At 35.4% G+C, this 26,907-nt stretch overlaps 1 protein-coding gene across 1 annotated transcript in view; it reads left to right on the forward strand.

Annotated features, from left to right (window-relative positions):
• LOC150096239 (midasin) overlaps window positions 1-26,907 on the forward strand; it is a 1,081,806-nt gene that overhangs the window by 194,912 nt on the left and 859,987 nt on the right. Inside the window, exon 18 of the mRNA XM_090409469.1 lies at window positions 3,486-3,622. Coding sequence (XP_090265595.1) covers window positions 3,486-3,622 — 137 coding nt within the window. The remainder of the gene's footprint in view (window positions 1-3,485; window positions 3,623-26,907) is intronic.

The raw sequence follows: 26,907 nt of genomic DNA on the forward strand, positions 1-26,907 counted from the left end.
AGTCTGGTTTTGAACATCTGCTTTCTAAAAATATACAACCAGGTAAATCTTTTAAATTACTCTTTAAATTTGAATTATAAATTTTATTTTAGCCATTTAACTTAGCCTCTGATTAGAGAAGTGGAATAACACCATCACTCAACGAGCTTTGCTATTCTTATTATTGTTTCATATATCAAATTATTTTTTGTATCTTCATTGGTCTGATCGGTATTGATGTTGTAATGGAAAGTAGCAATATATATATCTACAAATGTATTGGTAAATACACTAAAAACCACTTAACTCTTTTTCATGAATTTGTTTTCTAATATTGCCTAGTCCTTACAGAATATTTGTCTTTTTTATTAATTTAGAAATTTTATAAAAAGTAAACAAAACTTTTTTACATCAATGTATAGGTCCTGAACTGATTTTAGTAGCTTGGTAACTTTTGGGGAAAAAAAAAACAAAACAGTTTTTATTTTCATAATACAGCATACTCTCACCATCATAAGTCTTATAAGACAACAGTGCTGTGGAGCTAGGTATTAGAAAGAAGAAAGGAATCTGCTAACATGTTTCTTGAAGATTGGAAATTGTATTCATTGTAAGCACTTCTGAAGAACTAGGGAATATGGGACAAAGTAAAAGGATGAGAACTTGGTTCAGTAAGTTTGGAGCCGAACTGTGCACAGATGTTGATTAACAGCCGCTTACTTTCACACTTGATTACAGGAAAGTGGAGAAATGGAGGTGGGTCTTTTCAATAGAATAGTGCCCATGGAAATGCCTATAAAAGGTATAATTCATAAACAGAGAAATAGAACAGCATTATAATGAGAGAACAATATCCAAAGGTTGAATGTATTGAATGTATTTGGAGGTTTATGAAGTATTATGATTGGGCAGAATAGAGGTAATGGTTGAACTTTTTTTTTTTTAAAAGCTGAAGATAGGCCCAGATGCTATGTGAATGTCAGTGCAAGAAGAGAAAACATCCAGAATGTTATCAAAAGTGCGGGAGAGGGTGAAGCAAAATCTTTCTTCCAAGAAATAAGACAGGTTTGAGTTTTGGTAGCATTGAAATTCAGGAAATTATCTTCAACCTTGGAGAATGGGGAGGAGATCAGTGCTTAAGGCATTGGTCATAGAACTTGCAGCATATATCATTTGAGCACTACAAGGTTTTATAAATGAAGAATAGGAATGGAATGTGCTAGGGTAGAAGAGTGCAGGTGAAGCATTGACAGAAAAAAATGTTTAGAGGAAAGCATCTGAATGGAATGACCACAGAAGCTGGCAATTCAATCAGAAAGGTCAGGGGGAAGGGATTACAAATTAGCAGCCTGGCAAAGAAGACTATGATGCCAAACTTAATCAGATTTTCTGTTCAAATAGAAGCTGCACTTTCTGGTCCCTTGCTAAGGCCATTGGGTGCAACTGTTTCTCACGTGCACTTCCACCTTTCATCCTGATGGCACCATTTTTACTTCACCACCCAAAGATAAAGCTGACTTCCTAGCATTGCTCTTTTCTTTGAGCATTGATGACCAAGGGAAATCACCTCTTAATCAGAACATTGATAAATAACTTGGACACTAAAAAGTCTCTTGGTCCTGATTGCATCTCTCCAGTTCTCAAACATTGTGCTCTAGAGCCAATGCCCATCCAGTATCTTGTGTACAATCTCTTATACTTATCACAACATGTTGAAGCAATCAGGAATCCAGCCTATTCCGAAAAAAAAGGAGATAGAAGTCTACTGTTAAACTACTGACCAATTGTCATCACCTTAGTCCTCTCCAAAATACTGGAAAGTCATTGATTGCCAATTTTTTCACTACCTAGAGGCATACCAATTAATCAGCAATCACCAGTATGGATTCTGCCATTCAAATGCGTATCTGACCTCACTCACCACTGGCCATGTGCAATGGAAAGGTTTGGAGAAACTTGTGCTGTTGCTCTTGACATTTCCAGTTCTTTTGATCATTTCTGGCATCAAGGCCTGCTAAACAAACTTCTATTCTTTTATCTACCTGTTGCCCTCTGTAATTGGGTTGCTAACTTCCTCTCTGGTCATTCACTGTTTGTCATGGTGATGGTGTTAGTGAGTTCCCCCAAACTTTTCCATGACATGTGTCTTAAGGTGAGTAAAATTAGCGAAGGATCTGCTATCAAGTAAGTGACAGAAATCACATTACTGATTATTAATTACATAGTGATTCTCCAAATAGTGATGTAATTGGCTGTTAATGATTCTCTCTGTTATCCCCACAAGCACTGAGACAATACAGTGGATAATATTTGCTAGCTGGATTGATGTGCCTGACCCCCCCCCAAGGAAATACAGGATGGGTGTTAATCTGGAGCATGAGCTTTTGCTACAATTGGAGGCACCTTATTAGTGTCAGGACTATTTAGTATTTTTCTGTTATCTTTATGGCAAAAGATCAGAGGATGCATGTTGTGGGGCAGTTTATGGAATAATGGAAGGGAGTTGCTTTTGTCATCTAAACAAGAGTTGGAGGAAATTAGTAATGCCAAGAGGTCTGACTTTTCTTTAGGCAATGATACTAGTGTATCATATGTAGGGTGAGAGAGGTGAGAAAATGGAAGGGCAGAAGTTGTCCCTAATAGTCTTGGTGAGGGATCAGAATGCCACTTCAGCAAGTGGCAGGCTTTGTTTTCCATTTGTTTCCTATGAAGTTTGCTTTGGATTTCTTTTTGTTAGTGTGGAATTTTAACAGCATTTCAGAAACTGAATAACTGTCTTCTTAATGGCAAAAAAATTGCGCTGAAAGATTTTCTTAGGAAGCATTTACTGCTTTTACCCTTTTCAAGATAATTAATAAACAAAATCCTTTAGTATCCCAAAACACTGATGCCATGACCTTTTCTGCTGATGGAACTGACTTTGTCTTCAGTTGATCAAGAATAGTAATCATTTATAACCATAAATAATTTCATTTACTTATTAACAGCATTAATATAAACAATGTAAACTACCAGATATATAACTTTTAATATTTTGAAAAAATTTGCCTGAAAAAAAGATTTAAATAATATATCTTTTTTCAGGAAAAATCTAAAACAAAGATTCAGATAATAATTAAAATATATATATATATATATTTTTTGTAAATATTTGTATAACTTTGGTGTAGAAAGTGAAAGTTTATTTTTCACTTGGTCAGACTATAATAAATTTAGTTTAATCCTTTATCCAAGTGTGTGCAAACAAAGTTTGCGCCTGAAAGTATCTTCAGGACTGGGGTAAAGTGGCACAACACATCTCCTTGCGGATATGTGTTTTGCATTATGGGAGATACTGAGATAGGAGTGCTGGTAGCTTGCTCCACCTTTGCAAGGAGTTGCCCGGCATTGTACCACTTTACCCCAGTCCTGAAGATACTTTGAGGCGCAAACTTTGTTTGCACACACTCGGATAAAGGATTAAACTAAATTTATTAAACTTTGGTGTAATTTCTTGTTATTTGCAGGGTAGTTTGATTAAGTCAATGAAACAAGGAGACTGGATTTTGTTAGATGAAATCAATCTAGCTGAAGCAGAAACACTTGAGTGCTTAGGAGGATTATTGGAAAGTGCTGCTGGTTCAGTATTGCTTTTAGAAAGAGGGTTAGTATGTAGTTTGAGCAACATATGTCATTTCTTGTCAAAAGAGGTAGAATTTGTGTCCAGCATTTATTTGTATGTAGCATGTTATGTGCACGTGTATGTAGTATAGTGTTAAATAAGTAAATAGTTGAATATCTTTTCAAGAGACTTGGAAATTCAACATTAATTTGTTAACTACTTGAAGAATGTGGACTATCAATTGTTGCAGTGCCTTATAGTTGTGGAGAACAGTAGTGTGTATAGGTTGACCAGGATGTGTGATTTTTGTTTACTTAAACTTGTTGTAATAGTAACATAATTTAGTGCGATGTGAGATTTCTAGGCATAGAATAGCTCAGAAATACTGACATGCAATATACCTGCATTAAGGCAATAGAAAGCAGTACTGATACAGCATGAGACATCAGTAGTAAAATGGAAATCAAATAAGAAATAAAAAAAAAATAATAATAAAACATAACTGGTGGCAATGCAGTCGGAATTAAATTTTCATCAGAAAATACCAGTAATCTATTTACAAGTGTACATACTAAAATATAGAACATTACCTTACAGATGTAGTTTTAAGAAAATAGTGTTGAAATGCAAAGAAAAGTGGGGAGCGAGAAAGAAAGATGGACAAAGTAGGGGATGGGGAATATATATATATATATATATATATATATATCTTGCTAAATTTTCTATCTCTATATCTTCATCGAGATAATTATGTAAGTTTAAATAACGGAGTTATTTGTAGGACTAGTAGTGTTCCTATGAATGACTGTAAATGGTTCTCTAAATAACATGGTAATTTCATGTTTCACAGTCTGCATTGCCAGGCTGACTTCATTTGTACAGGAGATGATACGGTTTGTCTATAGATGCTTAGAGAGAATTTTGAAAACCTGCTGGTATGGTATAGGATGTCTGGTATTGAGTTCTCGTTGAGGTCAGACTGCATCAGTTCTAGGTTTTGGCATGGGATATATTATTTATTTTTATTTTTTCCTGTGAAGCTGAATGTATGCTTTCAGACAAGCTTCTAGACTCAGTCTTGAGTTAGTTAATACGTTATAAGTTCATAAGTTTTCTCCTGAAACCTAACAAATCCTACAACCTACCCCAACTCAACATCACCAGAGTTCAAGATCGGTATTATCAACATAAGAAGCCTGAATGGCAAAGAAATGGAGCTAGCTAAGGAATTGGATAAATACCACATTGACATAATAGGGACGATGGAAAAAAAAAAAAAAAGGCAAAAACTGGTGAGATCATTCTGAGCAATAAATACAAAATTTTATATTCAGGCAATGAATCAAGCAAAAGAAGAAGTAGCCATAATATTCAACACTAAATACGAGGCTAATTTCTTGAATGGCAGATGATATCAAGTAGAGTGTTGTGGGCAAATATGAGAATGTGGAAATGGATAATGAGACTTATTTATGCCTATGGTCCCACAAAAGATTCTACTAAGATAGAAGTGGAGGTATTTTTTGAGGCTTTAGAGAAAGCAACTGACACAATGAAAAATTGTGGGGGATCTAAATAGCGGAGTAGGAAACGATTGTCATACATACAAAAATTTTTTTTGGGAAAATTTGGAGAAAAGAACAAAGCTAATAATAATGCTTTGTTCTTTTCGTTTTTGTTGGATATCTGCTCAGAACATGGAATGGTTATTACTAACACAATGTTCCAACATAAAAATGTCCACATATTCACATGGAGAGAAGAGGCAAGGAACAAGAAAAGTCTCATTGACTATGTTATTGTTGATAGTGATGTTTACTCCCTGGTGCAGGACACCAGAGTGTACAGAGGATTTGCAGTTGGAAGTGATCACCATTTAGTCTTGAGCAGGATAAAATTGAATTTCATATTGAAAAGAAGAATATGTAAAAAAGTTTTAAAGTGAATAAAAAGTTGAGCAGCTCTCAGATGTGAACTGTAGACTAAAATACACAAACTTATTGAAGAAAAACTGAAAGAGTTTGAGATCAGGAACTAAACCTTGGAGGTGCAGTGGCAAATCCTGAAGAAAACATTGATTGATTGATTGATTCGGGCAGATAGGCATGTGTTGAGGTCGTATGCAAGAATAGAAAAATAGGACTCCATGGTGGACACAGGAAGTTAAAGAGGCAGTAAAGGAAAAGAAGAAAGCATATCAAAAGTTCCTGGCAAATAAATCATTTGCTCTTAGAGAATACTGAGACAAATGTAAGAAAGCTAAACACTGTGTAAAACTAGCTAAGCAAAAGTCATGGGGCCAGTTTTACAAGGTGTTTAGCTTTCTTACATTTGTCTCTATATTCTCTAAGAGCACAAGCTGATTTATTTGCCAGGAACTTTTGGACTTTTAGCAAGAACATAGAAAATAAATATCAAGAAGATGGCAAAATATTCTGGAGGTTGTTGAAGAAGCTCAAAAATCGAAGAAAGAGTGCTTTAAAAGGAATTAGAGATGATAACTGTGACATGAAAACAGGAGAAAAAGACATCCTTGAAGTATGGTGTAATTACTTCGAATAATTGCTAAATGAAACAAGCAGTGATGACAGCACAATGGTAAAAAACACTGACCAGGCATGTAGTCCGGAATACATATCCATACTTGAAGTAGAAAAAGCCACCAAAAGTCTGAAATGCGGAAAAGTAGCAGGAGTAGATGATATTTGACCAGAAATTCTGAAATATAGTGGTATAAAAGTCTTAGTGGCGGCACTGCATAGTTCAGAAAGCCTGGACAGAGGGACGAATTAACGATGATTAGAGTAGAGCTCTAATTGTGCCCATATATAAAAAGGGAAATAAAACTAAATGTGAGAATTACAGAGGTATTTCTCTACTGAGTGTTCCTGGTAAGATATATGCAAGTATACTGAGAAACGGTTGAGAAGAATTGTGCAAGAGAAGCTTGGTGAAGAACAAGCTAGATTTAGCCCAAATAGAGGCTGTCAGGATCAGAATTTTACATTACAACAGATAGTTGAGAAATCATGGGAATATAACAAAGTTCTGTATTTAAGTTTTATAGATCTGGAAAAGGCATATGACAAGGTGCCAAGAGAGAAGCTATTCAATACTCTACAGTTATATGGTACAATGGGGCAATATATCAAGCAATACTTAGTCTTTATTTGAGTTGTAAGTCAGCAGTTAGAGTTCAAGGAAGTACAGGAAGGTGGTTTAATATTAAATCTGGTATCAAACTAGGATGTATAATATCAATGATTAATTGATATTCTCTCTTACTCTGAACACCCTCTCTTATTCATTATATTTATCACATTATGAAGGAAAGTGGTATTAAACCTGATATCAAAATTGTAGGTGTTGATCTCAGCTCTTTGCTTTACGTGGATGATGTTGTTATACTTCTAAATAAATCTGCTACAAAGTCTGCAAGATTCCCTGACTGAATTGAATAACTGTTGAAATAGATATGGTACGAACGTCAGCAATAACAAGACAAAGACAATAAAAATAGGCAGAAACATTAAAAATATCAACTGCGTTGTGAATGGAGAACCTGTGGAACAAGTAAAACATTTCAGCTCCTTAGGCACGATGTTTAGTGAAGATGGTAAATTAAATATAGAAATAGACAACAGAATCAACAAGGCTGGTAAGGTAGGAAGTCAACTGACTACATTTATGTGGAATAAGAGAGAAATTAGCCAGAACACTAAATTAGATGTATACAAGACAGTGTTGTCTATGCGGTTAGCCTAGTGGCTGTGTGCTTCACAACCATATGCCTGTGGAAGGAGTGTCCTAGGTTCGATTCCCGTCGGTGATCTGAGGAGCTAAAGGATCTTCCTCAACCATAGCCAAGTTAGCCGGTCTTGGGCTTGGACAGTACAGTTTATCCTGAGGTTTTTCATCCCGTAAAGCAGGCAAACCGGCCTTTCGAACTCAGGACAAAGGACACACTGGGGCATTGGGCTAACCACCTTATCCTGTGAACGGTTTGAGTTCTGATGATTAATAAACCCTCCACACCATAAGTTAAAAGAGGGTACAAAAAGAAGATGAGATGAAGACAGTATTCAAGCCAATTTTAACTTATGGATCTGAGAGCTGGGTTAGAAGTAAAACATGTGAAATTCATGAATAGATGGCATCAACAGCAATATCATATTAAAAATGAGGATGTTAGGAAAGAACTTGATATTGTCAGCATCCAGGAATGCATTAGCAGAGCTAACCTCTGGTGGTATGGTCACTTAAGCAGAATGGGAGAGGAAAGATTAGCAAAACAAGTTTTCTCTGCTAGGTTGGTAGGAAAAAAAACATAGAGGAAGACCAAGATATAGGTGGGTTGATACGGTAAAAAGTGCCTTAGAAGATAGAAATATAAGATCTGATAATATTGGAGTTTTGACAGGTAACAGATTGATTTGGAGGAGAATTGTAGATTGGAAGTTAGTAATGATGTAAATTTTTCATGTAGTACTATCATATCCTGTACACCCCTTGAAGGTATATATTAGGAATTTGATGATAATGAAGTTTTCTCCTTTATTATATAATCTATGGTGGTGGTGCAGTGTTGTTTTGTAGCAGCTTTTGTTGACGAGTGAAAATGATTTTTCGAGTAACTATTCTTATGGAGTGCTATAGATGTATGTCTGCTTTTTGTGTAGGATTCCATTTAGTCGTAATGGAGCACAATTTTTGCTTGTGGAAGTGCTAGTGCAGTATTTAGTTTCCAAATTTCTACTCCCCAAAACTTATGTATTAATAACGGCATGCTAGGAAAAGCTCATATTATGATTTATAAGTTTTGCATTGGCTATTCTTTTCAGAAATTTGAGCAGAACACCTTGCTTTCACAGTGTCTTTGACTGCTGAAAGCAGCTATTGTTCATTTCATGTGTGCTGATTTTATATATTCATTTTAAAAATTTTATGGAATTTTCAACCGTGTTAAATAAACTTTTTTTATTATCCCGACGTTTCGATCTTCACTTCAAGATCATCATTTGGAGCGTACATAAGTATACAGAACACGCTGAGTTACATCATTAACTGTAAGCTAGAGAAACAATGATTTGATCACGTTATTCTACTGCCGTGACCTCTGGTGGGAAAATAAATAAATAAAATAAAAATTTTTACATCAAGCTAAATTCTATTTTTGGAATGACATCATTGGAAAAATTACAATTACAATGGATTTTTAAACCATCATTGTTGTTCAGATTGGGGTGGTTGCTGATAATCTCGCAGGCTTCCTTGAATTTCCGTTCATACCATGTTCTAGTGTGATGTTCTAGTGTAACAATGACAAACATTCTTTTAGATGGTTTTCTTTCAGAAACAATTGGTGTCCTATTTTTAGTATTACAATTCCTAATTTTGATTTACAATACTGGATTTTCTACAGTCCTGTTTATAGTTGTTCTTGGTGAGGAAGGTCGAATATATACCTTTCATATGTTTGGGATTTTTAGTCCATCATTGTTGTTCAGATTGGGGTGGTTGCTGATAATCTCGCAGGCATCCTTGAATTTCCGTTCATACCATGTTCTAGTGTGATGTAGACAGCTGGTGGTTTTCCAGTCAATTCTGTTGAAGGTATTCAGGGCATGATCAGAAAGGCCAGCTTCACCATAATTATTATACAGGGTGTTCGGGATAAATTTGACATATTTATAATTAATTATATTTTTCCGTAAGTTACATGTATTAACACACACTTCTCTTCATTTAAAAGTTTGGACCCTTCTTCATTCATATACAAGATGTCAGAAAGGATGGATAGCTGGAACCCACCTGAATCATGGAAGAGAATAACTTGTATCATGATGATTCGTGCCCGCCATCAAAATAAGGATATTACGACTGCTGCCCAATGCTCCCTGAATACAGTAAAAACAATCAGGCATGAACTAGAGACTTGCAATGGTGACTACGAGGATGTAGCAAGAAGAAAGATCCCTAGCAGACGATCTGATTGCGTTCGTACAGCAAAATTCCTCGCAAATCTGCAGGAACAGGTGTTGAAGAACCCTGGCATTGGAATTCGGGCTTTGTTCGTGGAGTTGCTAACTGTAGTCAAGCCCTGGATAACAAGGGTAGCCAATGGTAGGCCGTATGTATGGTAGCAGGATTCGGCCCCTTGCCACACCTCTGGGAAAAGTCAAAAATGGTTGTCTGAAAATTTCTACGACTTCACCAGTCCAAATGTTTGGCCTCCAAACTCCCCAGACCTTAACCCCATGGATTATTTTGTATGGGCGCAGTTGAAAAAGACACCAATCGCACTTCCAGTAATACAAAAGCCCAGTTAATGGATAAAATTAAAACAGTTTTTGCGGCCCTTCCCAGGGAGACTGTAGCATCAGCTTGTTCGAGGTTCCGAAGCAGAATTGAAGCTGTGATCGATGCTAATGGTGGTTATTTTGAGTAAATCTTGTTGATAGTATTGTAATTAACTCTGCCTGTAATGTTTTTTTGTCAATTCATTAAATTTAATAGATACAAAGAAGATTTTCTTTTTCCTTACGAAACTGTCAAATTTATCCCGAACACCCTGTATTTCATATATCATTTATGTTCCTTTTTAATAGGAATTGTGCGTTCTGTTTCTCCTATATATGGTATGTTGCAAGTACAATAAATCCGGTATACTCCAGGGTGAGCTAGTGGAGGGAGTGGGTCTTTGGATGAGTTGAGTAAGTTTTTTAATTTTGCAGGAGGTTTAAAGGTGGCTTTGAGGTTGTACTTTTGTAGTACTCTGTTTGTAGGTTATTACTGATAATTTTAAACTCGTCTTTCAGTGCCTGTTCACTGGAACAAATCGTCTGAGCTCTGTTTTTGCGTGTTGATGACACCTAGTTTTCGTGTTGGGTGGTGGTGGTAGGAGTTTATGTGTATATATTGTCCCGCATGTGTCGGTTTTCTGTAAACAGTGAAGGAAAGATTGCCTGAGGGAAGACGTGTGATAAGTATATTTAGAAACGGAAGTGTGTTGTGTTTTTCAATTTCAATTGTGAACTGTATGTGTTTGTGTTGTTTGTTTAGGTGGCTAAGGAATGTGTCTAATGTCTGGCACCATGGGACCAGATTGCGAAAACATCGTCAACGTATCTAAGCCAGACTTTGGGTTTTAGAGGGAAGGAATCTAGGGCAAGTTGCTCAGAATGTTCCATGTAAAAGTTAGCAATAGGGGGGATAATGGCGAGCCCATGGCTGTGCCTTCTTTTTGTAAGTAGAAGACGTTTTGCCATATAAAATAACCCGACCGTAATACATGCACAAAAAGCGCCGTGATATCTGGAGGGAATTTGTTTTGTAGGAGAAGGATTGTGTCATTGATTGGGACATTCGTAAAGAGGGCAGAGATGTCAAAACTGACTAATAGATCATCTTTTTCTAATGTAATGTCTTTGATGATGTTTGTGAAGTGTTTTGTGTTTTTGATATAGGAGGGGGAATGACCTACCAACTCCTTGAGTGTTGCCGCTAATTTTTTGGCTAAGTGATACATCAGGCTATCAATTCCTTCAACGATAGGTCTTAGCGGGGTGTTTTCTTTATGAATTTTTGGTAGTCCATAAATTCTAGGGGAGCGTGTGTAATGAGGGAACAGTTTTTTTATTGTATCTTCGGGCCATGTGGTAATTGATTTAAGTAGTTTCTCCATTTTGTTTTTTGTTCTATTAGTTGGGTTGTAGTTAACTAGTTTGTATGTGTTATTGTCAGAGACCAGCAGATTCATTTTTTCTATATAAGTGGTACGGTTTAAAATGACAGTGGCATTTCCTTTATCGGCTCTGGTTATTACCATGTTCGGATTTGTTTTAAGTGATTTTATCGCTGTTAATTCTTGTTTAGTTATGTTGCTTGTTATTGTTTTGTTATGGTTTAAAATGTTCACAGTTTCTATACGTATTTTGTCTGCTATGTTATTAGGTATAAATCTTAGGCCTCTTTCCATATTACAAATAACTTCAAGTTTGTCTATCGTTTTTGGTGCTATAGCAAAATTTAAACCTTTGTTAAGTATAGAGATTTGGTCTTTGTTTAGAGCATGGTTAGATAGGTTAATTATTTTATTGATACCTGTGGGTGATTGGTGGCTCCTGTTGTTTCTTGCTTCTGGTTGGTAGTTCTTGTTCACTGTGGCAAACTTTGAATATGGCGGCTGGTTTTGTCGTTCTTTTAGTCTTTGAAATTTGGAAATTAGGTTTTCTTTCTTCGTTTGTTGGATGTGGTTTGCTGTGTTGTCCGTAATCCTTTCTAGGATTATCCAGATTCCTGCGTTTAATTAGCTAGACAGCTCCGTTTTTTCTTTTAGTAGCTGGTTTTGTGTAGCGGCTAGGTTCTTTCTGGTAGCTTGGATCTGCTCTCTCAGTAGTGCTTTCTCCATGTGGTGGTATATTCTTTGTGCCTTTGTTGAAGTGAATTTTCTCTTTAGCCTGATGCAGTTAGGAGTGATATAACTGTCCCTACACCATTTTAAAAACGCCACTCGATTGATCAAATTTGAAACTTGGATCTTCAGCTTACCGTATTGGTTACATCGCTTGTGGGTCGAATCTCCATGAATTATCGTAATCCTTTCTTTTAGGGTTACACGGTGATCAGCATTCATTTTAAAAATTTTATGGAATTTACAACCGTGTTAAAAAAACTTTTTTATTATCCCGACGTTTCGATCTTCACATCAAGATCATCATCTGGAGCGTACATAAGTATACAGATCAAGCTGAGTTACATCATTAACCGTAAGCTAGAGAAACAATGATTTGATCACATGTTATTCTACTGGCGTGACCTCTGGTGAAAAAAAAAAATTAAAAAAATAAATAAATAAAAATAAAATAAAATAAAAATTTTTACATCAAGCTAAATTCTATTTTTACAATGACAGGAATAAACATTCTTTTAGATGGGTTTTCTTTCAGAAACAATTGGTGTCCTATTTTTAGTATTACAATTCCTATTTTTGATTTACAATACTGGATTTTCTACAGTCCTGTTTATAGTTGTTCTTGGTGAGGAAGGAGAAACAGGATGCACTATTCCTATTATACAAAAAAGAACATAAACGACACATTAAATATAATAATTATGGTGAAGCTGGCCTTTCTGATCATGCCCTGAATACCTTACACAGAATTGACTGGAAAACCACCGGCTATCTACATCACACTAGAACATGGTATGAACGGAAATTCAAGGAAGCCTGCGAGATTATCAGCAACCACCCCAATCTGAACAACAGTGATGGTTTAAAAATCCCAAACATATGGAAGGTATATATTCGACCTTCCTCACCAAGAAAAACTATAAACAGGACTGTAGAAAATCAAGTATTGTAAATCAAAAATGGGAATTGTATTACTAAAAATAGGACACCAATTGTTTCTGAAAGAAAACCATCTAAAAACCATCATTGTAAAAATTGAATTTAGCTTGATGTAAAACTTTTTATTTTATTTATTTTTTTATTTTTTTTCACCAGAGGTCACGCCAGTAGAATAACATGTGATCAAATCATTGTTTCTCTAGCTTACAGTTAATGATGTAACTCAGCTTGTTCTGTATACTTATGTACACTCCAGATGATGATCTTGATGTGAAGATCGAAACGTCGGGAAAATAAGAAAGTTTTTTTAACACGGTTGTTAATTCCATAAAATTTTTAAAATGAATGCTGATCACCGTGTAACCCTAAAAGAAAGGATTACTGATTTTATATATGTTAACGATATTACCTGATTGCAATATCCCCTGTATGTCTGTCTGCCTTAAAAGCTGCCTATTCAGTATTGCGGTGTTTATAGATAGTTGTGGCAGTACATTTAATAATGATCTTTCAAATAACCTGTAATTTATGATTTCAAGTAATATTAGGCAGTAATAATTATTATGGTGTATAAAGCATGAACTGTGAATAAGAAACATCAAGAAAGAAATCAGTCAGTCATTTTCATATACCTAATTGCATATATACATTCAGATAAATTAAAAATTTCAAAGGAAAAAAAAAAGCTTGGATCAACTATCATACATAGAATGAACTTTAACTAGGTGGTGAACATAGCATTGAGATGTCAGATGTGTGGCTCATTATTATGGTGTGTTATATAATGACTATCATATCCTAATTCACATCTATGCAGGTCTTTGATGTCAGCCAAAGTTGGTTTAAAATGAGACCTTGTTTTTTATTACACAGGGTTGAACAATGTAGCATTTCAGCTTCTTTAAACCTGTGTATATATTTGTTGAATTCAGTATATGACTTTCCTGTGTGCTACCAAAGAACTGCTGTTTGTCTTTGGCGATATGAAATGCTAATCCCAATTTGTGTGCCTGCTGTTTTTCAACATCTTTCAGATGTTCTTTTATACTGATCTAATCAGAGCACCTCATCTGTCTAATTTAGCAGATACTGCATGCAGAGAAAACTTTATATACTTTTGCTCTCTTTAGATTAGAATGAGACTGTTTGGATGATCAGAACAACATGGAGACTTTTTTTTGTATAGGTGTGAAATCAAGTTTTAATTTGTACTGTTTTTAGAACTTTCACTATCTTCGCTGTGATGTTTTTTTATAAGACAAAGGGTCAAAGCTGTATAACTGAGAGGAGTCCTCCACATAGCCTTTAAAGGAATGCGGAGAACCGACCAGGGCTTCTGACCTAATGTCTAATCCTCACCTTCTCGTGGTGCACAATGTTGGGTCTCTACCTGGATACTGAACGAACAAGGATGGGCTGGCAATTTGGAATTTAGCCAACCAAATTGTATTCTTATTGGGCTTAAACTAATATACAAAATGATGGTACAACACGACAAAATTTCATGCCGGCGGGGGCGTTGCCCGGTTAAACAAGGCCTCCGTTGTTTTCACCAGGGAACCAGGGCAAACAGCGATAAGTCAGCTACTGGAACAAATCTGAAAACAAACCCCAACTCAACATCACCAGAGTTAAAGATCGGTACTATCAACAAAAGAAGCCTGAATGGCAAAGAAATGGAGCTAGCTGAGGAATTAGATAAGTACCAGATCGACATAATAGGGGCGACTGAAACAAAAAAGACAAAAACTGGTGAGATCTTTCTGAGCAATAAATACAAAATGTTATATTCAGGCAATGACAATCAAGGAAAAGAAGGAGTAGCCATAGTATTCAACACAAAATACGAGGCTAATCTTCTTGAATGGCAGGCAGTCTCAAGTAGGCAAATAATGTGGACAAATATGACAATGGGGAACTGGACAATGAGACTTATTTGTGCCTATGGTCCCAAAGAAGGTTCTACTATGGTAGAAGTGGAGGAATTTTTTGATGCTTTAGAAAAGCAACTGACACAATGAAAAAGGAAAAGATGGTCCTTGTTGGGGATCTAAATCACAGTAGGAAATGAATGTGCGACATACAAAAATATTTTCGTAAAATTTGGAGAAAAGAGCAAAGCTAATAATAATGGCAAATATCTATTGGATTTCTACTCAGGATATGGACTGGTTATTACTAACACCATGACATAAAAATGTGCACATATTCACATGGAGAGAAGAGGCAAGGAATAAGAAAAGTCTCATTGACTATGTTATTGTTGATAGTGATGTCTTCTCCCTGGCGCAGGACACCAGAGTGTACGAGAGGATTTGAAATTGGAAGCGATCACTATTTAGTCTTGAGCAGGATAAAATTGAATTTCATATTGAAAAGAAAACATTGTAAGGAAGTTTTAAAGCGAATAAAAGTTGAACAGCTCTTAGATGTGAACTGTAGACTAAAATACGCAAAGATTATTGAAGAAAAAATGAAAGAGTTTGAGAACAGGAGGCAAACCTTGGAGATTCATTGGCAAGCGTTGAAGAAAACCCCGATTGATTCAGCCAGAGAGGTATGTGGTGAGGTTGTCTGCAAGGATAGAAAAATCAGAACTCCATGTTGGGCACAGGAAGTTAAAGAGGCAGTGAAGGAAAAGAAGAATGCTTATCAAAAGTTCCTCGCAAATAAGTCAGCTTTGGCTCTTAGAGAATACAGAGACAAATGTAAGAAAGCAAAACACTGTGTAAAACTAGCTAAACAAAAGTTATGGAAGGTCTTTGGCAAGAACATAGAAAATAAATATCAAGAAGGTGGTAAGATATTCTGGAGGTTGTTGAAGCTTAGGAATGGAGGAAAGAGTGCTGTAAAAGGAGTTAGAGATGATAAAGGTGACAAGAAATCTGAAGAAAAAGATATCCTTGAAGTATGGAGTAATTACTTCAAGAAATTGCTAAATGGAACAAGCAGTGATAGCACAGTGGTAAAAAAACACTCAACAGGCATACAGTCAGGAATATATATATCCGTACTTGAATTAGAAAAAGCCATCAAAGGCTTGAAATGTGGAAAGGCAGCAGGAGTAAATGATATTTGACCAGAAATGCCGAAATAAAGTGGTATAAAAGTCTTACAGTGGCTGCACTGCATAGTTCAGAAAGCCTGGATAGAGGGACGAATTTCTGATGATTGGAGTAGAGCTGTAATTGTACCCATATATAAAAAGGGAAATAAAACTAAATCTGAGAATTACAGAGCTATTTCCCTACTGAGTGTCGCAAGCATACTTGAGAAATGGTTGAGAAAAATTGTGGAAGAAAAGCTTGGTGAAGAACAAGCTGGATTCAGGCAAATAGAGGCTGTCAGGATCAGATCTTCACTTTATGACAAATAGTTGAGAAAGCATGGGAATATAAAAAAGATCTGTATTTAAGTTTTGCCAATCTGGAAAAGGCATATGACAAGGTGTCAAGAGAGAAGCTATTCAATACGCTACAGTTACATGGTGTCAATGGGGCATTATATCAAGCAATACTTAACTTTATTTGAGTTGTAAGACAGCAGTTAGGGCTGGAGGAAGTACATGAATATGGTTTAATGTTAAATCTGGTGTGAGATAAGGATGTACATTATCCCCTCTGTTATTCACTTTCTATATGGATCACATTATGAAGGAAAGTGGTATTAAACATGATATCGAAATCGGAGATGTTAATGTCAGCTCTTTGCTTTATGCGGATGATGTTATACTTCTAAATAAATCTGCTACAAGTCTGCAAGATTCTCTGACTAAATTGAATAGCTGTTGTAATAGATATGGTATCAAGGTCAGCAATAAAAAGACAAAGACAATGAAAATAGGCAGAATCATTGAAAATGTCAACTGTGTTGTGAATGGAGAACCTGTGGAACAAGTAAAACATTTCAGCAACTTAGGCACAATTTTTACTGAAGATGGTAAACTAAATATAGAAATAGACAACAGAATCAGCAAAGCTGGTATCGTGGGAAGTCAATTGAATAAATTCATATGGAATAAGAAAGAAATTAGTCGGAACACTGAATTAGCTGTATACAAGACAGTGTTCAAACCATTTTTAAGTTATGGATCTGAGAGCTGGGTCAGAAGTAAAACACTTGACCAAAGACTAGAGACCGCAGATATGAGAGTCCTGAGAAAGATTAGAGGCGTGAACAGATGGCATCAATGGCAATATCATATTAAAAATGAGGATATTAGGAAAGAACTTGACATTGTCAGCATCCAGGAATGCATTAGCAGAGCTAATCTCAGGTGGTATGGTCAATTAAACAGAATGGGCAAGGAAAGATTAGCAGAACAGGTGTTCTCTGCCAGGTTGGCAGGAAAACGACCCAGAGGAAGACCAAGATATAGGTGGAACGATATGGCACAATGTGCCTTAGATGATAGAAATATAAGATCTGATAATGATAATATTGGAGTCTTGACAAGTTACGGACTAATTTGGAGGAAAAGATGTAGATAGGAAGTTAGTAATGATATGAATTTTTCATGTAGTACTATCATATCCTGTACACCTCTTGAGGGTACATGTCAGGAATTCGATGATGATGAGAAATTTCTCCCTTGTAGTTTTGACGAGTTAGGTGTTTTTACAGTAACCTTCATGACATTTTGTCAGCTTTGTTAGCTTAGTGGATTGGTATCCCCTCTCCAGTTGAGTAGATGATAGATAAATATCACCTGGTACAAGAACACCTCATCCGTCTGATTGGAGGCTTGGAGTGGCTTAAAAAAAGTTCCATGTTTGGTCTCCACAACATGGCTTCTGGATTATCTTAACCCTTATTTCCCTTGCAGTACCATCATACTAAGGATAATCAGCTTATGACCCCTTGAACAACTGTATTAACATATTGTATGTTCTGGTAATCCTGTATGTTGGAAGAAAAGTTTAATTTTTTTTTAAATATATAAATAAGCACACTTTTCCAGAATTTTAGACCTTTAAGGCACTTTATTGGCACTTGGGGATTTCTTCTGGAATGGGGGGGGGGTAAAGGGACAAACACAATTTTGACATCACTTCAAAAATGATTTGATTGAAATTCAATTTTAGATTCATTGTGCATCACTGGATAATCATCTCTTATTTATGTGTACAGTATATACTATATGCATTATATTTTACATTAGCAAAATATGATAAACACAGTGAATATCTGTTATTTTGTCTTCACTCACTGAGTATGCAATTTCTGCTGTTCAGTCTGTGTAAGCTGTGGATTTGAATAACAATATTACAATGGACATGATTCCAGTATTGTTTAATTCCATAATTGCCAACATAGGCTAATGAGAAGAGAATTCGCATTGGGAGGGGAAGCATTATAATGTAATGTGCTTTGTAATCTAAGATGGATGTCATTTCCCTATCAGCCACATATAGCTTGATATGTTAGCCTCCATAGCTTAGTTGTTTTTGACTATTGGACTGAACAAACTAAATTTGAACCCTGTCTAGATGTGAAGAAGCATTATTAGAGCTTCTTAAGTGAAGGTGAGTTAACTGTTCGCATATGAAGGTGAAAGTTTCTCCCAAAAAAATTCAGAGAAATCATCCTGCAAAACATGCAAACCAGACAGCGTAACCAGTGCAATTGACAGCAATAATACACTGTGCAGATAGGGGTAGCTATACCATCATTGAAAAATAGGAAAATGCATTGGGAAAAATAGAATTCTTAAATTAGGCTAACTTTTAATCATTGTAAACTTCCTGATATGTACCCTCGGGGGGGGGGGGGGTAATATTATTTCGTGCTACACGAAAAAAATTAAATCATTATTATCTTCTTGTCAACAATTTTCTTACAAATTAATCAGTTAGTCTATATTCTTCTTCATGTAGCTTCCTCAGTGACAGGGTGCAGCACCATGTCCTTCCAGTTCTCTCTGTTGGTGGCTTTCCTTTTTGTTTCTGCATAGCCATATGATCCTGTCCATGATCTTATATCTTCAAGCCATGTCCTTCGTTTTTTGCTTCTTAATCCTTTTCCCATAATTTTTCCTTCTAAAACTGTTTGTATCTTCTGTCCTGCTGATCCTCTCAGTACAAGTCCTATCAATACAGATGTCCTACAGAGAATAAAGATCTCTGTGTTCTATTCTCTGTTGGACGTCTGTATTTGTCACATATTCTGTCCGTGGGATTTTCAGAGCTTTCCTATAGCACCACATTTCAAAGTCCATTATCTGTTGCCTTACTTTCTTCTTGAATATAGTCTATATTACCAGATTCTATATTTCTGTTTTCTAAGGCACATTGTACTGTATCAGTTCACCTACACCTGCCTTTCTCTGGGACTTTTGCCTGCAAACCTGGCAAAAGAACACTTGCTTTGCTAATCTTTCCACTCCTGTTCAGTTTAAGTGACCATACCACCTGAGATTAGTTCTGCCAATACATTCTTTATTGCTAACAATATGAAGTTCCTTCCTAATATCCTCATTATCAATGTGATACTGCCATTGATTCCGTCTGTTCATTCTTCCAGTCTTATTTGTGGCTTTCATTCTTTTATCAAGTATTCTAACCAGCTCAGAGTTTATAAGTTAAAATTGATTTGAACATTGTCTTGTTATAGCTAGTTTAGCATCTTGATTAATTTTGCTCTCATTCTGTATAAATTTATTCAGCTGGCTTCCTACCATACCATCATTACTAACGCCATATTTAATCTGCCAGGTTCACTAAAAATTGTTCCTAAATAGTTAAAATACTCTACAGGTTCTCCATTCTGGATGCAGTTTCAACATTTCTTTGTATTTTCATTGTCTTTGTCTTTTTATAGCTAATTTTCATACCAAATTTATTGTAGCTATTATTAAATTTAATCAGGAGTCCTCAAAACTTGTACTGGATTTATATAGGAGCGTAACATCATCTGTATAAAGTAAAAGCTGAGATTAATATTTCCAGTTTTGATATCAGGTTTAATACCACTTTCCTTCCGAATGAAAATCAAATCACAAATCCTGAAACACACCCGAACTCAACATCACCAGAGTTCAAGATCAGTACTATCAACATAAGAAGACTGAAGCAAAGAAATGGAGCTAACTGAGGAATTGGATAAGTACTAGATCGACATAACAGGAGTGACTGAAACAAACAAGACAAAAACTGGTGAGATCTTTCTGAGAAATAAATACAAAATTTTAAATTCAGGCAATGAATCAAGCAAAAGAAAGAGTAGCCATAGTATTCAACATAAATACAAGGCTAATCTTCTTGAATGGCAGACGATATCAAGTAGAGTGATGTGGACAAATATTAAAATAGGAAATTGAACAATGAAACTTATTTGTGCTTATGGTCCCACAGAAGGTTCTACTAATGTAGAAGTGGAGGAATTTTAAAAGCAACTGACACAATGTAAAATGAAAAGTTGATCCTTGTTGGGGATCTAAATAGCAGTGTAGGAAATGATTGTCAGACATACAAAAATATATTGGGAAAATTTGGAGAAAAGAGAAAAGCTAATAATAATGGCAAATACCTGTTGGAATTCTTCTCAGGACATGGAATGGTTATTACTAACACAATGTTCCAACATAAAAATGTCCACATATTCACATGGAGAGAAGAGGCAAGGAATAAGAAAAGTCTCATTGACTATGTTATTATTGATAGTGATGTTTTCTCACTGGTGCAGGACACAGGAGTGTACACAGGTTTGAAATTGGAAGTGATTACCATTTAGTCTTGAGCAGGATAAAATTGAATTTCTTATTGAAAAGAAGAACATGCAAAAAAGTTTTATAGTGAATAAAAAGTTGAGCTGCTCTCAGATGTGAACTGTAGACTAAAATACACAAACTTATTGAAGAAAAACTGAAAGAGTTTGAGAACAGGAACTAAACCTTGGAAGTTCAGTGGCAAATCTTGAAGAAAACATTGATTGATTGATTCGGGCAGATAGGTATGTGGTGAGGTTGTATGCAAGGATAAAAAAAATAGGACTCAATGGTGGACACAAGAAGTTAAAGAAGCAGTGAAGGAAAAGAAGAAAGCATATCGAAAGTTCCAGACAGATAAGTCAGCTTGTGCACATAGAGAATACAGAGACAAATGTAAGAAAGCTAAATATGGTATAAATCTATCTAAACGAACGTCGTGGTATGACTTTGGTAAGAACATGGTGGCAAGATATTCCGGAGGTTGTTGAGAAAGCTCAGAAATGGAGGAAAGAGTGCTGAAAAAGGTGACATGAAATCTGAAGAAAAAGATATCCTTGGTGTATAGAGTAATTACTTTAAAAAATTGATAAACGAAACAAGCAGCGATGACAGCACAGTGGTAAAATGGTTAACAGACATGCATCAGGAATCAGGAATACATATTCATACTTGAAGTAGAAAAAGCCATCAAAAGCCTGAAATGTGAAAAGGCAACTGGATATTCGACCAGAAATGCTCAAATATAGAAGTATAAAAGTCTTAAAGTGGCTACACTGCATAGTTCAGAAGGCCTGGATAGAGGGACAAATTCCAGATAATTGGACTAAAGGTCTCATAATACCCATATACAAAAAGGGAAATAAAACTGAATGTGAGAATTACAGATGTATTTCTCTATTGAGTGTTCCTAGTAAGATTTATGCCGGTATATTTGAGAAACGGTTAAGAAGGATTGTGGAAGAAAAGCTTGGTGAGGAACAAACTGGATTCCAAATAGAGGCTGTCAGGATCAGATCTTCACTTTACAACAAATAGGTGAGAAATCATGGGAATATAACAAAGATCTGTATTTAAGTTTCGTCGATTTGGAAAAGGCATATGACAAGGTGCCAAGAGAGAAGCTATTCAATACGCTACGGTTATATGGTGTCAATGAGGCATTATATAAAGCAATACTTAGTCTTTATTTGAGTTGTTAGTCAGCAGTTAGAACTGAAGGAAGTACAGGAAGGTGGTTTAATGTTAAATCTGGTGTCAGCCAAGGATGTACATTATCCCCTCTGTTATTCAATTATCTATATGGATCACATTATGAAGGAAAGTGGTATTAAATCTGATATTAAAATTGGAAATGTTGATCTCGGCTTTTTACTTTATGTGGGTGATGTTATACTTTTATATAAATCTGGTACAAATCTGCAAGATTCCTTAACTAAATTGAATAATGTTGTAATAGATATGATACGAAGGTCAGCAATAACGAGACAAAGACAATGAAAATAGGCAGAAACATTGAAAATATCAACTGCATTGTGAATGGAGAACCTATAGAACAAGTTAAACATTTCAGCTACTTAGGCACGATTTTTAATGAAGATGGTAAAATAAATATGGAAATAGGCAACAGAATCAACAAAGCTAGTTTGGGATTAAGTCAACTGAATTATTTTATATGGAATAAGAGAGAAATTATTCAAAACTCTAAATTAACTGTATACAACACTGTTCATGCCAATTTTAACTTATGGATCTGAGAGCTGGGTTAGAAATAAAACACTTGACCAAAGACTAGAGACCACAGATATGAGAGTCCTGAGAAAGATTAAGGATGTGAACAGATGGCATCGATGGCAGTATCATATTAAAAATGAGGATATTAGGAAAGAACTTGACATTGTTAACATCCAAGAATGTGTTAGCAGAGCTAATCTCAAGTGGTATGGTCACTTAAACAGAATGGGAGAGGAAACAAGTGTTTTCTGTCAGGTTGGCAGAAAAAAGACCCAGAGGATGACCAAAATATCAGTAGATTGATACAATAAAAATGCCTCAGAAGACAGTAATATGAGATCTGATAATGTTGGAGTCTTGTCAGGTAACAGATTGATTTGGAAGAAAATTGTAGATAGGAAGTTAGTGGTGATGGATGTTTTTCATGTAGTACTGTCGTATCCTGTACACTCCTTGAGGGTATGTCAAGAATTTATTAATGGTAATGATGATTCAGAATGTAATTCATATAGATGATGAAAACAGTGGTGATGGTGTGTGTTCTTATCTCTCACTTCATTTAACATCAAAGTATCTTCCTTTATCTCTTTCAATTCTGATTGCTGACTTACAACTTAAATATAGTATAATACATTGCTGAATATAATATCCCATTTATACCACATAGCTGTTGCATTTTGAACAGATTTTCTCTTTGCATCTTTTCCGTGTGCCTTTTGTAGATCTACAAAACTTAAATATAGATTCCAATGATTTCTCAACTATTTGTCATGAAGTGGAAATCTAACCCTGACAACTCCTATTTTCCTGAATTCAGCTTGTTTTTCACCACACTTCCCTTCCACTGTTTTTCTTTGTTCTTTCTCAGGTATACTTGTATAAATCATATCAGGAATATTCAGTAGAGTAATTCCTCTGTAATTCTTACATTGTATTTTTTCTCTTGTTATAGATGGGTACTCTGAGAACTCTACTCCAATCATCTGGAATTGAATCCTCTGCCCAATCATTTTGAATTATGCAGTGTAGCCACTGTAAGACTTGAATAACTCCATATTTCAGTATTTTGGTCAGATATCATCTATTTGCTGCCTTTCATTTCAGGTTTTTGATAGCTTTTTCTCCTTCAAGTATTACTGAATTACTGATTGCATTCTTTTCTGCTGCTGGTTTCATTTAGCAATCTTTCAAAAATCCACTTCAGAAATTTTAGAATATCGTCAATTTTCATATCACCTTTATTATCTCATATTTCTTTTATAGTAGTACTAGGGGGCTTTCTTTTTGAAGACTCGACACTCAGGGCAGCCCGTGAGTTTCAAAACGTTTCAAATAAATTGACAAAACACCGTTAAACAAAAACATTACAGCCTACATCCGTTTCCAATTTCAGCTTATCATTTTATAGTATAGAGTAGATTTCCTCCATTTTTGAGTTTTTTCAATATCTTCCACCTTCCTGATATTTATTTTCTGTGTTCTTGCCAGTATCTTCCTATGATTTTTGTTTGAGTAGTTTTACACAGTGCTTTGTTTTCTTACATTTTGTGCTGCATTCCCTCATAGCATAAACTGGTTTACTTGTCTGTACTTGAGTTCTTTAACTTTTTGAGTATACCAGAGATTTCTTCCCATATGAAATAATCTGAAAACCATGCTCTAGACATTAAATGTAACTTTTTCAATCTTCTAATAAGCAGGGTGTAGGTCCTGTACCGGATTTTAAAATTTATTATTTAGCATATTATTCTTCTTCTTTGTCTGTGATCTCTTGTGCTTTTAACCTTCAAGATTTTGCCAAAGAAATTTCCATGCCATCCTGTTCAAGGTTTGTTGTTTTGCTTCTTTCCAGTTAATTCCCTTCTTTTTTAATTTTTCTTTAATTTCCTTTTGCCAACTTTTCCTGGGCCTGCCTATGTTTCTTTTTCCTATTTTCTGGCTTTCGTATACAGTTTTTGCTATTCTTCCTTCTTCCATTCGATTAAGATGCCCAAACCACCTCATTTGGGTTTGTGTTATGAATTGGTTCAGAGGTGCAACTTGAAGGCTGTTCCTTATAGTTTGATTTACTTGTCTTCTTTACTTGACTAGACCGAATAAGGTTATTCGGTCTAGTCTTGTTTTTTGTGCCACTTTCCTAAGATATTTCATTTCGACTGTTTGTAGTTTGTGTTTCCTGTTGTTAAACACCAAGACTCGCAACTGTATGTTAATGTTGGTAGAAACACTGAATGGTACACCAGTGGCGTATTTAGGTATTTCCTGCCCCTAGGCCCATGGAAAGTGCTGCCCCCCCCCCCCCCCCCAATATTTAATGAACATGTTGATTTACATGCATAACATACTTATATCGTAAATTCGTGATATAAATATAATTACAAAAATGAGATCCCTGAAATTTCCGCTGTCCCTCAAAATTTGCTGCTCTAGGCCTGGCCCTATATACCTAAATACGCCACTGCGGTACACTGCCATTTTGGTATTCTAGGTGACTTCTTTCTTATCTAGGAGTGGTCCTTTCATTGCCTAGAATGGGTTTGTTCCCCCGGTTATTCTCTTGTTAATTTCTGTGTCTAGTCTACCTTCTTCTTGTATATATGATCCCAAGTATTTAAACGAGTGGACTTGTTCCAGTTAATGGTTCTCTATTTTTATTATGTGTTTTGGTTGGTTTCTAGATATGATCATTGTTTTAGTTTTATTTATATTTGTGGTCATATTTTTTTTCTTTGTTTCTTCATACCAAATGTTGATGTTGTACTGCAGATCTTCAGCTGTTTGCTAGAATCACTACATCGTCTGCAAAATCCATGTGTGAAATCCTAGTTTCTTTCAGTTTCCTGTATCCTAGGTTGAACTTTTTTGTTTTTATTTGGCATGCCTTTAAAATTTCATCCATTACTATAATGAAGAGAAAAGGGCTGAGGATACAGCCTTGCCTCACTCCTACATTTGTTTCAGATTCTTTTGATCTATTATTACAGGTTCTTACATAATTTCTGTTACTTTTGTAGAGGCTTTGTATGGCTGCTATTAAGTTATCTTGTAACTTGTTTTTCTTTAATGTTTGCCATATTAAGTGTCTGGATATTCAGTCAAATGTCTTTTCGAAATCTATAAAACATGCATGTAGTTCTTTTCCATATTCCAATGTTTTCTCTGATATTTGTCTAAGACTGAAGATAAGATCCTGCATGCTTCTGTTTTTTTTCAAACACCATATTGCACTTCGTCCAGTGTATCCTCTGTTTGGTTCCCGAGCCTTTCTTCTAAAATACGGGCATACGATTTTCCTGGAACGCTTAAAAGTGAAATTCCTCTATGGTTTTCACATTTACGGTTGTCTCCTTTCTTAAATATAGGGATTATGATTGCTACTTCCCAGTCATTGGGAATAATTTTCTTTTTCCATACGACATTGAATAGGTGTAAAAGAAATTTTATGGCTTTCATTCCTATATTCTTTACCATTTCTGGTGTTATTTGGTCATGGCCTGCTGATTTTCCCAGTTTTATTTTATTTATTGCTGCTAACAGTTCATTTGCACGAATTTCCTCATTTTGATCTTCTATTTTGCTTGCATGTCTTGCTCTTAGAGTTCTGTTTTTTCCATGTCCTGCATCTTCCAATAATTCTTGGAAGTACTGTTTCCATCTTTCCATGATGTCTTTGGAATTTGTGAGTAACTTTCCATTGATAAACTTTAATGAGGCATTCTTTCTCTGACCTCATTCTTCTTAAAACATTATAGAAGAGTTTTTGGTTTCCTTTAAAATTTTGTTCTAAAGTATTTCCGAAGTCATCCCAGCATTTTCTTTTCTCTTCTTTCACTAAGATTTTAACTTTATTTCTTTGGTTGTTGTATAGTTCTCTATCAACCTGCAGCTTTGATGTTATATATCTCTTCCACAATTGCTTTTTCTTTTTAATTTCTTCTTTTAGTTCTTCAGGGTGTTTTATGTTTCTTCTTTTTATTATTTAAGGCTACACCTCAAATTTCTTTGCTTGTTTCTAGAAGTGTTTTGAACCTGTACTATAGGTGGTCTTCATATATCTCGTTTTCTATTTCTTTCATCTTCTCTTCTATTTTACTTTTATACTCATTGGCTGTTTCTTCTTTCTTTAGTTTGTAGTTCTTTATCTTAACATTTATTTCCTTGCTACTTTTTCTACTTTTTTTATGGATTGTTTCCAATACTAATAAGTAGTGGTCACTGCCTATTTCAGGACCTCTATAGACTCTTGCATTTTTTGTATACTTCCAGTACGATCTGCTTATGATGCCATAATCAGTTATAGATTTTTCATTTCTACTGGACTCTTCCCTGGTAAACTTATGTATTTCTTTATGCTTGAACATAGTATTCGCTATTACTAAATTATTTGTAAGGCAAAGATTTATTATTCTTTCTCCATTATTATTCCGGGTTATTTCTCCTTGTGATTCCAACTTGTTTCGTTTCCTCATCTACTTGATTCCCTACCTGCCCATTAAGGTCTCCTAGTAGTATGATATGCCCTTGAACTTCTTCAAT

The sequence above is a fragment of the Typopeltis vanoorti genome, chromosome 19 (genome assembly GCF_054136105.1).
Source record: "Typopeltis vanoorti isolate ZY-2024b chromosome 19, IOZ_Tvanoo_1.0, whole genome shotgun sequence".
Lineage (NCBI taxonomy): Eukaryota > Metazoa > Arthropoda > Arachnida > Uropygi > Thelyphonidae > Typopeltis > Typopeltis vanoorti.